Genomic DNA, 16,500 nt, shown 5'->3' with positions numbered 1-16,500 from the left:
TTTAATCTTATGGGTATGTTGGATCCATGTTGGTAATCTCACAGAGTGAAAAGTCTCTGATACCCCAGTCTTACTGTTTCTTAAAGATACACAATATATGGAAAACTCCCAGTGCTCTGACTTTGAGTAATTTCAATCCTGAAAATTCTAAAATATCTCAGATAAGACCCCAAAGATAAAGTTATCGGAAGTTTCACACTTTCTGATTACTTGGCTCCTCACATTTACCTACCCTCATTTTCTTCCTATTTATTTCTGCCCAATTGCTATATACCATAAGTGATACTGTCCACTACTTACCAGGCCAGTAAAATCCTATCACCCCAATGAAAGTATTTGGTATCTATCAGATGAACAACAGAAACATTGTCAAGACATGATGATGCCAATTATAACAAAGGGACAACCCTAGATCCCTGCGTTCACCAAACTCTTAGCTAGTGATAAGGGCTAAAGACCTGGTCCTTGCAGGGTCAACCCAGTCAACATCCTTCAGCCACTAAGAACCCAGCTGACATTACTTAGTACTCTGCTAGTATACAGAGTAAGTGGATTTATGAAGGGCTGGATTTATTTGCCCCTAAGATTACCTTGTGTTTCCTGGTGAGTCCCTAGAGTACCCATGTCTACCAAATAGCAGCCCTCCTCTGTATCCTTACTGATGTGAGCTTGTTTGCCCTAAGACCTGAGGCCTGGTTTCCAGGTCATTTACTTGGGACTCCCTGCCCTCTGAACTCCAGACTGATGACTAGAAGAATGGCCTTCTCTCTAGTCAAGAGTCCATGACCTATCTAGCACCAAATATTACCATAGATTAGAAACTGTCCACTGTAGTTTGCATGTCTTTTTATGTGGGTACCAGCCTCCCTTCTTGGGAGCCAGTCTCCTAAGCTTACCTGTTGAAGTCCCAACATGTCACACTGTAAAACCCTAAAACAGATGTTGCTGGGTAAGGACTCTGAGCTGCCACTGTGTATATACTCACTGCCATTCAGAAACACTACCTTTTAAAATACCTAACAAAGTTGCTAAGTCCTAGGATTTAGAGTAGTATTAATCATCTGAGATGGCCTTTCTCCTTATTCTGAAGAAATACGTGTTTCCATATTCAATGACACAAATATAAATATATAAATATACCATGAGATAGTTGTGTTTATTAGTAAGCTTTATCTCTTCCACTCATTTCTACCCCCACCACCTGTCTAACCTCCCACCCCAAGCCAGGAACTCAGCTGGTCAGAGTTCTTCATCTGGTTGGCTGGTATATTAAACCTTCATTCCTGAAAGGTCTAAATCATGGTAGTTCTGTCATCTTACCTGTTCAGTCTTCCAATACCTTCTTAAACGTTACTTACATTACATTTTTTTCTGATAAAGAACTATTTTTTAATATTAAATTATTGCAGTAATCATTTCACTGAATAGGTAAGTCATTGTGCTACACACCTTAAACAGTATGATATATCAATTATATCTTAAAACTGAAAAACAATTTAAAATAGAACTTTCTGAACTGAACCTAAACTATAGTTTAATAAAGATAGTCTGTCTAAACAAGTTTGATTTTAACAAGGACGTTGGTATTTATAGTTTAAAAAAATTACTGTTAACTATACAGGTCACTCTTCTTACTACATGGATTTATCATGTAGCTATTTAAAAAATCCTGTACACATTCTTATAAATTCTGAAGTTACAGAATCCTGCTATTTAAGCAAGACAGTGTCCAGTGAGACTAGCAGAGCCAATTCGGGCACTCATGTGGAATCCTACTAAACAGCAAAAGCTTGTCTCTCCAGAAGGATTTGCGTCATGCTCCTTAAAGCTTTCCACCATGAGTCTGATGTCTGTGATGGTTCAATTTTGCTAGGATATGGTGAAGTAACTTAGTTATGGTCAGGTTTACAAGGAAAGTAGCTTGAGTAAGGTTAACTAAATAAGGTCCACCCAGTGGATCTACATTCCATCTGGAGAGTGAGAATTAGAGAAAGAGGTCATCTGTGGCTTTAAGCATGCTGAAATTTCAAAGTCAACGGTTCCTGTTCTTTATATCCTGGCACTGGCATTTACAAATCATGTAATATTTGGACAAGTTACTTCAACCCTTCTGAGTCTCAGTTTTCTTGTCTATATAATAGGGACAATCGCTCCTTCATTTGAGATTATCATGGGAATAAAATGAGTTAATGCCTATAAAACCCTTAAAAAATGCCCACTGTGGAATAGACACTGAAGAAACAGTATGCTATTTTACACAGCCAAGAAAACCATCAACAAAATGAAAAGGTAACCTACCAAATGGAGATCTTTGCAAATGGCATATCCCATGGGGGTTAATGTCCAAAATATATAAAGAACTTATACAACTCAAAACACAAAACAAAAAATCCAATTAAAAGTGGGAGAAGACATGAATAGACAGCTCTCCAAGGAAGACATACAAATGGCCAACAGACACATGAGAAGATGCTCAACATCATTAATTACCAAGGAAATACAAATCAAAACCATCATGAGATACCACTTTATACCCAGCAGAATGGCTAGAATGAAGAGGAGGAGAAATAATCAGTGTTGGCAAGGGTGTGGTGAAAAAAGAACCCTTGTGTACTGTTTGTAGGAATGTACATTGGTACAATCACTGTGGAAAATAGTATGGGGTTTCCTCAAAAAATAAAAAATAGGAAAACCATATGATCTGGTAATTCTACTACTGGAATATTACTCAGCCATAAAAAAGGATGCACTATCTTGCCATTGCAACAATACTGAAGGACCTAGAGAGTATTATACTAAGTGAAGTCAGACAGAAATACAAATACCATATGATTTAACTTATATGTGTAATCTAAGAAACAAAAAGCAGAAACAGACCCATAAATACAGAGAACAAACTGATGGTTGCCATAGAGGAGGGTGGTAGGGGGATGTGTATACCGAGTGAAAGGGATTAGGAGGTACAGTCGTCCAGTTACAGAATGAGTAAATCACATGGATGAGCATAAGATATACATAAGAGTATAGTCAATGCTATTGTAATGGCATTGCATGGTGACAGAGAGCAGCTACACTTGGGAGCACAGCATAAGTATTGAGTTGTCAAATCGCTACATTGTACACTTGAAACTAATGTGATATTGTGTATCAACTACACTTTCATTAAAAACAAAAAATACATTTTAAAAAATATTTTCAAAAGATTATCAAAAAAAACTGAAAAAGACAGTCCTGAAATTTGGTAACTGCTATAAATTTTAAATTCCGGTCCTTCAATATATCTGTTTTTATTCTTTATTTATATAAGAAAGGGTATATAAACAGCCTTTATAATGTTGCTCCTGGTATGTATTAAATAAGTCCAAATAAATGAGGATTTTATAAAGTGAAACAAAAAAAAAATGGTATTCTGTTCATCCCCAGAGAAATATGGGGTTTTTTTAAGTTTTTTTTTATTTATTTGACAGAGAGAGATCACAAGTAGGCAGAGAAGTAGGCAGAGAGAGGGGGAAGCAGGCTCCCTGCTGAGCAGAGAGCCTAATGCGGAACTCGATCCCAGGACCCTGAGATCATGACCTGAGCTGAGGGCAGAGGCTTTAACCACTGAGCCACCCAGGAGCCCCCAGAGAAATATGTTTATTGGCTAAATAATTTAGTTTCAACAAAAACGGACATGCACATCACAATAGGTTGTTAGAATAATTGATCATTACCATGGTCTGCCATGAGTTAGAGATCAAGCTCAAGTTGCCATCCTGGGGCTGCGAAACAAAACTCAGACAGCAGAAATAGTGGCGAGAGTGTGTCACTAAGGATTAGGATGAATGTAGTTCTGTGAACCTGAGGACCAATAAAACAGAGCAAGAGATGAAGGCAAGTAGGAAGGACCAGATGATGGTCCCAAAGGTTTGAGAGAGTTGACCATCCTTAAAAGTTACCACCTTGTGGTCACCCTGATCACAAGGCAAATGACCCATGCTGCATCTTTGAGTGACAAAGAGAAACAAGTTATCACAACGAAAATAAATCCAGTCTGGAAACCAGGTATGAAGGACATTTTTTTAAAGGATACTTTTGGAACTAGGTTGTCCCACAGAAAGTCATGCTAAAGGAGGAAGGACTCTTGAGTTGTCACATTGCTTTTCAGCAATAAAATAAATAAATATAAATAAATAAATAATATATAAATATATATAATATATAAATATAAATAAATAAAAATAAAATAAATAAAAACAAACATCATCTCACACCCCCAGGCTAAATAAGGGATCTTTGCAGCCTATTAACAGTCAGAAAGGAAATTATCGTGAATTAGTACAAATATGAGACATTACCTAGGTGAAGAATTTGAGTAGTGCTTTGAAAATAATCTTGTCCTTCAGGATTTTAGCAAAGAAAAAACATCACATACTTAAGCTTCTAATTAGTCTTTCCTACTGAATAAGTTACCTCAGAAGAAATGCTTGAAAAGCATGAATAAACAGGTCCACAGGCTAGCTGAGCCATGACAAAGCTAATGACCTTTTTGGAAGAGGAATTCTTATTCAAGTTTTGATCTCTAGCGCCTCTGGAAGGTTTTCTAAAGAAAGAAATTTGAAGGGAAGACTAGAAAACAAAATGGTACCAAAATGCATCTCAGTAGATTGAAAACAGTTGTAAAGATAGAAGCAAGTGGGGTATGGCTAATAAACACATAAAAAGATGCTCAACATCACTGATCCTGAGGGAAAGGCAAATCAAAATTACCATGACATACCACCTCACACTGATTAGGAAAGCTACCATCATTAATAATAATAATGATAATAATAATAATAATAATAGAAAACAGCAAGTTTTGGAAAGGTTGTGGAGAAACTGGAATCTTTGTGCCCTCTTGGTGGAAATAAATGGTACAGATACTGCAGAAACCAGTATGATGCTTCCTCAGAAAATTAAAAACAGGGGCGCCTGGGTGGCTCAGTGGTTTAAGCCTCTGCCTTTGGCTCAGGTCATGATCTCAGGGTCCTGGGATCGAGCCCCGCATAGGGCTCTCTGCTCAGTGGGGAGCCTGTTTCTCCCTCTCTCTCTGCCTGCCTCTCTGCCTACTTGTGATCTCTCTCTGTCAAATAAATAAATAAAATATTTTAAAAAAAGACAATTAAAAACTAAAGTACTGTATGATCTAGCAGTTTCACTCCTGGGTCTAAGGCCAAAAGAACTGATACTAAGGTCTTAAAGTGCTATTTGTATGTGCCATGTTCACAGCAACATTATCCACAGTAAATCTTGGAAGATATTTGTTTTCTTCCCCTCTGTATGTCCCACTACTAATACCGTGCCCTGTGCATAGTAGGTGGTCACTAAACACTTCTTGAATGAACAAAACAATGAATGAATGACACCTGATAGGCGGCATAACTGTAGCCAAAAGTTTCATTTTGCTATTAACTAGAAATTCTGAAAATAATTTTGTAAGAAACATGTTTATGTTTTTCATTAAAAAGAGATTTTGGCACCATTGGTGTTACTATTCTATCTGACTTCAAGATAACTTCTGTCTTTGATGAAAGGACCACCACACTGAATCCAAAGCCCATTCTGGCCTGACTCACCCAGCTTCATGCTGTGCATCCCTGAATAGTCCTTGTCCTCCATTTTCTCATCATTCAGTCAGAAGAAGGAAATATCTCTTCCTGATTCCCAGATTCTTTGTGAGATTCAAATGAGATAATGCACAAGAAATCCCCCTGGAAGCTGTAAAGCACCATATAAGCACAAGGAAATCTTGTCTTTATACTCCTCATGCTCTGGAACTTTGAGAAGGTCAATGTTGAGGTTGCTTCTTACCAGGGGTTTATTCATTCCCAGCGGAGGGCTTGTTAGGACCCAGGCTGAAGTGGCAATTCAGCCCAAGCCACATCCATTTGCAGGTGAGCGCTGCCCCCTGGTGGAAATAAAAGGACAGGGACAATTGCGGTAAACAGTGTGGGATCACCAGGGAGGATGCTAATGGGGGGAAACAAGTCATTTCAACTTAAGTTTAAAAAAAAAAAAAGCTTGTTTCCCTTTTTTGTCCCAAAATGTTCTTTGGAATTTTTTTTTTTACATATGCAGGATGCATACGCACTCCACCAATAACTTACCTAATTAATATTTATAATGAATCAGGCACTGAAGAAATTTATAATTCTTCATACATTTTAACATTCTAAATTGTCAATATTTCAATTTCAATAATTCAGTAACTTAAGAGAATAATTTCACAATTAATATAACATGTTAAGACTATGAGGGCAATATATAAAATAGGTATTTGTATGTGCCGGCATGGATCATTTAGAGAAATTATTTGTATCTAAAATACACCCATGGTGCCAGAATCTCTAGGCTATCTAGAACATATGCTGTTTCCACCTGGGATGTTCCTGGTGACTCTGGACAAATCTTAACATTTATGGGTCTCAGCGGCCTCATATGACAAAAGGGCTTAATTAGGTAATGTCTAAGGCCCTTTGCTGCTCGAAAAAATATCCCACAACTTGGCCCAGAAAATGTATTTAAAGGCCAGCTGCCCAGGCTTCAGAATGCTTATGGGAGCCCAGTTCCAGGAGACCCCCTGACTGTCCTGGAAGCAAAACAATTTTACACCTGTCTTCTCCACAGAACCTAGAACCAGTCAAACCAAACCAAAGCCCTCCTATCCCTCTTTTCCCCATCCTCTCCACCTTCTTCACCCCCACCTTCCTGGCCACTACCTCATGAGGAGCCTTCTCAGATCACTCCTGGCTCATCTCTCCCGTTTCTCAGCCGGACCCCCTTCCCCTTCCACACACACACACCCAGTCATTCCAAACTCTATGACACAAAGGCTAAACATGACCCAGCTTCTGCCTGATCCTGACCATATATTTCTTAAAGACTGGACCCAGATCTTTTTCATCTTTGCATTTATTTACCATCATGCCTTCATTTTTGCATTTAGCTTTGAACACCAGACATAGTAGCCATACGTATTCAATAAAGGAATCAGTTAATACTTATATTATTGCTCAAGGTAATACGTAGATGTCATAATCATGGTAAGACCAGAGAAGTTACCAGGATCGTATTTTTTAAATAACACAATTTTTTTTCTTTTGCTATGGCAGGATAAAATATGGGTTTCTTTAGTTACTATTTCTTTATATACCTCTCTGTTAATAAAGACCCTGCTGGAGCTAGCTGATGGTACCCTATTGCAATATTACTTAACTTTTAAAACTTTATAATATCTGGTGCCAGATAATGATGGTATATTCCTACGGTCTAGATGAAAGTAAAGGATTACTCACCCAAAATTAGAAGTTAAAATAATGAACTTAATATAGAATGAACCCTGTTATATTTAAGATAACAAATATCCTGAAGCAAAAGCCAGGGATGTTAGACATCAATTTACAAAAAAAAAAAAAAAAAGCTAATTATACATAATTTCATGCTAATCAGAATGATGCCATTTTTCTTCTGGCATGAATAACTCAAATAGAAACACCCCAATAATTGTGTATAAAAGCCCAAAGAAACCATCAGCTCGTGATATTCTGTTCTCCTTTGAAGTTCCAGCTATCTTGTTACAGACAAGGTGAACACTGCTCATTCTATCATGTCTCTCCGAATTTCTAGTGGGTCCAGGCATATTCGCTTATGGTCTGGAACTGGATCTATCAGACCATCCAGTGGAGGCTCGGGCTTTGTGGGCAGCAATGCGTGTGGCAGCTCTGTTGCTGGAAGTGGATTTTCCTGTGCCTTGGGAGGGGGCCTGGGCAGTGTTCCTGGGGGGAACCATGCTAGTGGTGTCCTTGGAAACGCTGCTTGTTCTGGCTTTGCTGGAAGTGAAGGGGGACTTCTGTCTGGAAACGAGAAGGTGACCATGCAGAATCTTAATGACCGCTTGGCATCCTACCTGGATAACGTGCGAGCTCTGGAGGAGGCAAATGCTGAACTAGAGAGGAAAATCAAGGGTTGGTATGATAAATATGGACCAGGATCTTGCCGTGGACTTGATCATGACTATAGCAGATACCACCTAATCATCGAGGATCTGAAGAATAAGGTGAGAAATCACAAATCTGAAAATACTGAAAACACTGAAAGTATTTAAAACTAAGAACTACCTAGCAAAAGATATAGAATGTAAACAACATAAACGGGAAATGCCTCATAACTGTTATCTGTCATTTATGTTCCTATTTATTTATTAATTATTTTCACAAATCATTCTTCCTCTTAGTCAAAAATAGGTACTTTAATGCATGAATTTCGAGCAGCTTGAATGTTACTAGTTTTGAAATATATTCATTGGTAAGAAAGAGTAGGTGAGAAATAACCACATTTGTAATTTTTAAAAATCTTAAATATTTCGGTTGTCACTTAAGGAAATAAGTTTTTTTTATGCAAAAGTGAATCGCGTCACATGTTTCATTTCCTGAGATAAATTCTAAGAACGGGCTTATTTGTTGTGTCCTCCCTTTTGGTTTCTTCTAGATTATCTCCTCCACTACTGCTAATGCTAATGTAATTCTGCATATTGACAATGCCAGACTGGCTGCTGATGACTTCCGGCTAAAGTAAGTGATAGAAAACAATCATTCTCTAGAAAAACTTTCCTGTCGATTTTAATGTGCTAAATACAATTTCAATTTCACCCTGAATAGAATGAACCATAAAAGTTTAAAGGAAGTAATGCATGTTATGACAATGTCCTACACCGCAAGGCGCGTTCTTGTGCTATCCTCACAATTTATATATATTTATTCCATGCTTGGGACAAAATATTACTTTATTTCTACACCTGCCTGGAAGAGTGCCAAGCACTAAGATAAAATTCTAAAATGGCATTATTTTTCTTTAATGGGGATCTGCTATCAGAACGTGTCACTAAATAACGGTCAATTTCCTTGCAGAGCACTGGGTAAAGGTGTGGAGGAAGGCGTTCCTTCTATACTTTTATAACGTTCGGAGTCCCAATTCATTTTCTAATTCATTTTCAAATGAATTGATTTTCTAATTCAGCCCCAATTCATTTTCTAATGCACCGCTTAATGCACCAATTCATTTTCTAAACCCCTCTTGAGGTTGTCTAACTTGGGCTGAAATTCACTTAATGCCCCGCCAAGGTACGAAAACGAGCTCACCCTTCACCAAAACACGGAGGCTGACATCAATGGGCTGCGGCGAGTCCTGGACGAACTCACGCTCTGCAGAACCGACCAGGAGCTGCAGTACGAGTCCCTGAGCGAAGAGATGAGGTACCTCAAGAAGAACCATGAAGAGGTAGGAGAAGCTGAACCACTGACCAAACCGCGATTCTGTATATTTTTAATACTTGGTGGGGGGAGGGGTGTCATTAACTTACAATAGGATTTCGTGCTAGTTATAGTAATTTAAACAATGCCAAGGCATACAAAGAAAGATTTTTCTCTCTCCCAATCTCCGCCCTTCTAACCTCATCCCCCAAGGTTATGAGTATTAACCATTTGATCGACACCCTTCCCTTTTTTTTAGGCTGATAGAACAATCTAATGTTTTAAAAATGGTGCACTGTGGTGCGCCTGGGTGGCTCAGTGGGTTAAGCCGCTGCCTTCAGCTCAGGTCATGATCTCAGGGTCCTGGGATTGAGCCCCACATCGGGCTCTCTGCTCCGCAGGGAGCCTGCTTCCTCCTCTCTCTCTGCCTGCCTCTCTGCCTACTTGTGATCTCTCTCTCTGTCAAAGAAATAAATAAAATCTTTAAAAAAAAATTTTTTTAAATGGTGCATTGTGGGGCGCCTGGGTGGCTCAATGGTTTAAAGCCTCTGCCTTTGGCTCAGGTCATCGTCCCAGAGTCCTGGGATTGAGCCCTGCATCAGGCCCTCTGCTTAGTGGGGAGCCTGCTTCCCCCTCTCTCTCTCTGCCTGCCTCTCTGCTACTTGTGATCTCACTCTCTCTGTCAAATAAATAAATAACATCTTTTTAAAAAAATAAATAAATAAAAATGCTGCATTGCTTTGGCATTGATACACCCATCCTTGTTTGCCCTGGCTTATTTCTCTCATTCGTAAAAGGCCATCCTGCCGTCCACCTTCCCACAAAAGACCTGACTAGGAAAAGATGTCACTGTTTTCTCCACTTAATGAGCCTGGCTTTACTTGAATGCGGAACCCTGCACAGTAATAAACCCCTTACTTGACAACGTTATACCACGCAGCTTCAAACCCCTTAGAGGGGGGGAAATGACTTTCTCCAAATAGTCTCCAAAACAATGAATGAAAATGTTCGGGAAACACCCCGTGACCGGTTAGATAAGCCTAAAAGGAGAGAGTTATGGGGGAGGGAAAGGCCAAGAACATGAAAAGAGAAAGAGGGGGAGGGAAGAGTCACAGGGCCGAGGGCTGGAAAGGCAGGAGCGCGGAAGAGCAGTTGCCTGCCCGGACCATAAACTGCCCCTCGAGTCCCGCTCACGTTTCCCTGCAGGAAATGAAGGCGCTGCAGTGCGCAGCTGGCGGGAACGTGAATGTGGAGATGAACGCGGCGCCCGGGGTGGACCTCACGGTCCTGCTGAACAACATGCGGGCCGAGTACGAAGCCCTGGCCGAGCAGAACCGCAGGGACGCGGAGGCCTGGTTCAACGAGAAGGTGAGGCGCGCGTCCAGACCCGCCTCCCCCGAGCCTGCCGGCTGGGGTGCAGGCCCGCTCACCCCTCCGCACCCCGCCTTGCAGAGCGCCACCCTGCAGCAGCAGATCTCCGACCACGCGGGCGCGGCCACCTCGGCCAGGAACGAGCTGACCGACATGAGGCGCAGCTTGCAGACCCTGGAGATCGAGCTGCAGTCCCTCCTAGCAATGGTAGGCGAGAGCGCGGGTCAGCCTGCATTTTGTGACTCTCACGAAAACCCTCTTTTTGCCTGTTAGAGCTTCAGCCCCAAATACTTAAGACAGAAGAGAGCAAGGCAGACAGACACTGAGACCCTCGGAAAGAGAGCCGGGCAGAGAGCGTGTCTTTTTTCCTGAGGTCACTGAGGATTTCCTTCCTGGCCTCTGCTCAATGTCCCTTATCCCTTCTTCAGCCTGCAGAACAAGCAGCAGGGCTATTACCCCGCCTGAAAATTAAGTGTCAGGACACTGTCAGGCAGCCACACGAGGCAGACCTAGGGTCACCAGCATCTCCTAGGATTGATGAAGGCCAATCCATGCCACAGGGTCCTTCCCATCAGACAGAGGAAAGAAGGGCACCTATCTGAATCCCTATGAGCTCCTGTCAGCCCCTCATCCCCACCCACCTCACAGAGCTGGGCACCCAGCCAGCTTGGCACCTACTGCCAACTATTTCAGAGGTTACCATGGAGACAATCCAAGACTAAAAATGGCTTCCGTTCTGGGGTATGAGCTAGCAGCACCCAAAAAGCTTGATTTTGAGAATTACCGTAAATACCCGTGGCCCAACGGTTCCCATCCCCATCACGGGTTTCTTGCTCCCTGAGGACACAAAGTTGTGACCCAAAGAAAAGAGCCATTATGATACACCTAAGTGCAGCAAGCAGAAAAGTTGAGGAGGACTCAGGACTACATGAAGACCGTTTTGATTCGGTCCCCCTAAAAAGATACAGTGCTCTCTAACCATATAATGTTTAGATTAAAGGTTGTTTTGACCACTGACTAACGGTCAGCTTAACAAGAGTGCCCCTCTCATCCTGACCCTGGTCAACACTGCTGGCTGGTAACCCAAGCCTTCCCCTGCCACTCTGGGCTCCTGGAGCCCTGCCTCTCTCCCTGCTTCCCTGCAACTAGAACCCCAAGGACCCTTGCCTGCTGCTGTATTCCTGAGCGCAGATCTACCCTTGCATTTCCGAGCTATGCCAAAGGAAATAAACGCCTGAGTTCCCAGATCAAAATGGAAGCCTATTCACATAGGAGATGATGTTAGAAAGTAGTTCATTCTGCACAGCTCGGAGTACCATAGTTCGGGCTCAGGAGATGAACCACACAAAAAGCCCATGTTAGACAACATAACTGAATTCTAGAAAACTGGTGGCATAGAACTTAACTGCCATGCTTGAGATTCTTTTGTCATAGATGGATTCTAAACAGAATCTTCTCTGGTTTAGTACACAAATCACGTGTAATATAAACTTTCCCTGTGCTTCTTGTAGTATGCAAACTTGCAAGTTCATCCTGTCCTCCTTCCTTATCTACAAGCTGTAGATAAGTGAAAGGCTGTAGAGATAGGAATGCTGTGCCCTCTGATGAAGAAGAGTATTCACAGACTTAAAAAGGAATACCAGGGGCATCTGGGTGGCTAAGTCAGTTAAGCATCCAACTCTTGATTTCGGCTCAGGTCATGATTTCAGGGTTGAGACTGAGCCCCTCGTCGGGCTCTGTGCTGGGCAGGGAGCCTGCTTGAGAGTCTCTCTCTCTCTCTCCCACTCCCTTTACCCCTCCACTCCTTTAAAAAAAAAAATGAATAAAATGAATTCCTGATGATGAATACATCATCAGGAAAATTAAAGTTTTGAACAGCAGAGCACACACCTCACTGATGTCTTTCCACTTGGGCATCCTCCTCTCTGTTACTGTTCCTGGAGAGCCCAGCACCACCCATGTAATGCACCAATTAGCCTATTTATTAAGTCAGTGGTTCTTAGCCCTATCAAACACCACGCCCACCTGTTATGGTGAATATTTTATAACTCCCTCTTTATCCTAGAATGAAGTCAATAGATGAGTATTTGTAATACAAAAAAAATTTTAAAAGCCACTATAATGCCGTAACTGCAATAAAAAGGAAAACTAAAAATATTTTTAAATGAAAAGTACTTAGTATGTAAACACTTGGGCCTCACTACCCAGAACATGTAATGAGAGAGACCGAGGTTTACCCCTTCCCTTGATAAATAAACTTTTATTTTATTTTATTTTTAAAGATTTATTTATTCATTTATTTATTTGACAGACAAAGATCACAAGTAGGCAGAGAAGCAGGCAGAGAGAGAGGGGAAAGCAGTCTCCCCGCCAAGCAGAGAGCCCCAGGCAGGGCTCGATCCCAGGACCCTGGGATCACAACCTGAGCCGAAGGCAGAGGCTTTAACCCACTGAGCCACCCAGGCGTGCCTAAATTTTTATTTTAAATAAGGTAGGATCAGGAGTGGCTCCACACAAGAACAGGAAACTGAAAGAGTGTGAATGGGGGTGGACACTCGGATAATTACTAATATCAGGAGAAGTAATAACCACCCAGAGGTATTCATCTATAATAAGGGGAGAAGAAAATTACTTTAATTGAAGCAGACATCACATGATGAGACAGATGATAGGCTGTGCAAGGTGAAATGAGGAGGTATAATATTCATAAGAGTAGTATGGAAATAATGACCTGTACTGTGCTGTGAAACACATCTCTTGTGGTGAAAGCCCACACCTGTTAGGGCATTCGTTCTATCTCAAGTACTTCATAAAAGACCTTTGAATAACAACACGCAAATCCGGGACAGAGCAGAAAAACAAACAGCAGCACGCAAGGCCTTGGAGCAGTGGTCGGGTAGGTCTCTGGAGACAGGAGCAGAATAAGATTGAAAAACAAAAACCAATCCAAAACTAAATACATAACTTCAATCTATAAAATTTCCAGTATGATTTCTTATTGCACTATCCCCCAAAGAGAGTTTTAACACGTAGGTTGATCATGATAGGAAATATAACCTAAATACCATGGAAATCCGTTGGAAGAGTCAAAAGTCTCATGGGAAAGGGTCATTTATGCCATATCAGGTCCTCCAACATGCCAGGCCCCCTCCCAGGGAAATGGCCTGCGACTTTCCCTTCCTCTGCACCTCCCGTGTGGTTGTGATGAGCCCCAGAGATTTCCCAAAACTCGCCTAGGAAACAGGGCTGCTGTTTGCTGAGAAGCTCTGGTCTGCATAGTCCTCAAAGTGGTTTCATCCTTGCTGTGACATCCCCTGTCCTCAGAAACACTCCCTGGAGTGCTCCCTGACCGAGACCGAAGGCAACTACTGTGCGCAGCTTGCCCAGATCCAGGCTCAGATCGGGGCCCTGGAGGAGCAGCTGCACCAGGTCAGAACCGAGACGGAGGGCCAGAAGCTGGAGTACGAGCAGCTCCTCGACATCAAGGTCCACCTGGAAAAGGAGATCGAGACCTACTGCCGCCTGATTGATGGAGATGGGAAGTGAGTAACACCATTTGAAAATCTGGTATTTTACTGCATAGGTTGTTACCTATTTTAAACCACAACCATGGATTGTCCCTCCATGTTCCATGCCTCCAAGCCTTTTGTTTTAAATTCCCACTCCAGAGACGTGTGTCCACCTCTCCCCTCTGCAGTCAGCCCTGCCATATTTTCTACATCACAGCCCCTTCTTCACCGGCCTCGGATGACCCCAGTCATCCCCCCAGAAGGCGCCATTCCGTATCCATGTTAATCATTGTAGGTTTCAAGATTACCCTCAACCAGGCTTTACCCATCTTTCACTCTGTTCCTAATATAATTGTTGCTCTGAAATCAATGCACTCCATACAACCCCCCAGGATCTGTATGTTCCCCCAGGAACATGAAACTCTTGATCTCAGGGTTGTGAGTTTGAAACCCACAGGAGTGTAGAGATTACTTAAATAAACAAAACACTTAAAAAAAAAAAAAAGTAGGTGCCCCTGGGTGGCTCAGTTAGTTAAACATCCAACTCTTGATTTTGGCTCAGGTCCTGATCTCAGGCTCATGAGATTCGCCCCCACATTTGGCTCCCCACTGGACAAGAAGCCTGCTTAAGATTCTCTCTCTCCCACTCCCTCTGCCCCTCCCCCACCTCTCTCCGTCTCTAAAAAAGTATTATTTTCATTTAAAAAGTATTCATACATGTGTATATAGACTATATTGTATATGTATGTGAATATGTATATACATTCTCCTTAGGTTATAAATCCTTGGGTTTAAAAAACAAATCAAACGAAAACAAAGTTATTTTATATTCTCTCTTTTTTTTTTTTTTCCATTTTATTTATTTTTTCAGCGTAACAGTATTCATTCTTTTTGCACAACACCCAGTGCTCCATGCAAAACGTGCCCTCCCCATTACCCACCACCTGTTCCCCCAACCTCCCACCCCTGACCCTTCAAAACCCTCAGGTTGTTTTTCAGAGTCCATAGTCTCTTATGGTTCGCCTCCCCTCCCCAATGTCCATAGCCCGCTCCCCCTCTCCCAATCCCACCTCCCCCCAGCAACCCCCAGTTTGTTTTGTGAGATTAAGAGTCATTTATGGTTTGTCTCCCTCCCAATCCCATCTTGTTTCATTTATTCTTCTCCTATCCCCCTACCCCCCCATGTTGCTTCTCCATGTCCTCATATCAGGGAGATCATATGATAGTTGTCTTTCTCCGATTGACTTATTTCACTAAGCATGATACGCTCTAGTTCCATCCACGTTTTATATTCTCTCTTTAGAAGACATTTAATTATTTTCTCCTCCTATACCCCCAAATTTTAATATTTTCCTTTACAGAAAACTAAGATCTGTTTTTGGCATACAAAGTTTCCTTGAGCTCATGTCCATCATTTGACTCAATGAATATTTCTTAAGTGGTAATCTGAAATATTAAAGAATAAACTGTTTTTTTGGTTTTGTTTTGCAGCTCCTGCTCCAAATCAAAGAGCTTTGGATCAGGGAATTCACCTAAAGGTAATAAAATCTAGTTCTGTTTCTACTGCAAGTAGTTTCCCATTAATGGCAATCATATACCGTGGTAACGGTAATGCTCTGTATTATTTTAAGTAATTTTAACTCAAATGCTCTGAATTTAAAGTATTATTTTTAAGTGGATAAAATTATCCCAAACTATTGTGATAAATCTGTACATGCTCTAACCAAAGTGTACATAATATGTTATATCACAACCAGCACTTGAATTCTTCCTCATGTAATCTTTTAGCTGGAATATGTGTATTCACAGGTGTTTTGTTTCTAGAATTATCCAAAACCACACTGGTAAAGACAGTGGTTGAAGAGATAGATCAACGTGGTAAAGTTCTTTCATCGAGAGTTCACTCCATTGAAGAAAAGACATCTAAAATGACCAGTGGTAAAACAGAGCAAAAGGTTCCGTTCTAGCCGCCGTTGAGAAAAGAACAACCTGGGGAAAAGGATCCTGTACAACTGCATTATTCTAAATATCAAGGAGAAGAAAAACAAAACAAAACAAAAAAATAAACATTTCTACCCTTACCAATAAGTTACTTAGCAAAAATACCTGTTTTCTTAGTTAACTTTTATAGACTCTTGGGTGTTTGTTTTCAAATAAATAAAAAAGTGGATGTGTACTCATTTCCATTTACCTATAACTAATAAACAATAATTTGAGATTTTTTTTTTCTACATCTCATTCACGGGCATACATGCATGGAATCTATTTTCATTGCCTTTCACTCTAGTTTTAAATAACAGTCAGTAGCACATGGCATTTAAGTATTAATATTCACTAGGTAATTAACTAAC

At 41.1% G+C, this 16,500-nt stretch overlaps 1 protein-coding gene across 1 annotated transcript; it reads left to right on the top strand.

Moving 5' to 3' along the window:
* Positions 1-7,627: 7,627 nt before the first annotated feature.
* Positions 7,628-16,116, top strand: KRT28 (keratin 28). The gene is made up of 8 exons (XM_045985113.1): positions 7,628-8,077; positions 8,509-8,591; positions 9,141-9,297; positions 10,476-10,637; positions 10,722-10,847; positions 13,965-14,182; positions 15,641-15,687; positions 15,974-16,116. The coding sequence occupies exons 1-8, from the start codon at positions 7,628-7,630 to the stop codon at positions 16,114-16,116; spliced, it is 1,386 nt and encodes a 461-aa protein (XP_045841069.1).
* The last annotated feature ends 384 nt before the right edge of the window (positions 16,117-16,500 follow it).

The sequence above is a fragment of the Meles meles genome, chromosome 18, assembly GCF_922984935.1.
Source record: "Meles meles chromosome 18, mMelMel3.1 paternal haplotype, whole genome shotgun sequence".
Lineage (NCBI taxonomy): Eukaryota > Metazoa > Chordata > Mammalia > Carnivora > Mustelidae > Meles > Meles meles.
Note: the sequence above shows the minus strand (reverse complement) of the source record. Positions and strands in the feature narration are given on the sequence as shown.

What these genes read in the sequence shown, in the direction of transcription:
- KRT28 (XM_045985113.1), top strand. Translation starts at nt 7,628, where the DNA reads ATGTCTCTCCGAATTTCTAGTGGGTCCAGGCATATTCGCTTATGGTCT. An exon ending in TCAAGAAGAACCATGAAGAG is followed by an intron (nt 9,298 to 10,475) that starts GTAGGAGAAGCT and finishes GTTTCCCTGCAG; the next exon opens with GAAATGAAGGCGCTGCAGTG. An exon ending in TGCAGTCCCTCCTAGCAATG is followed by an intron (nt 10,848 to 13,964) that starts GTAGGCGAGAGC and finishes CCCTGTCCTCAG; the next exon opens with AAACACTCCCTGGAGTGCTC.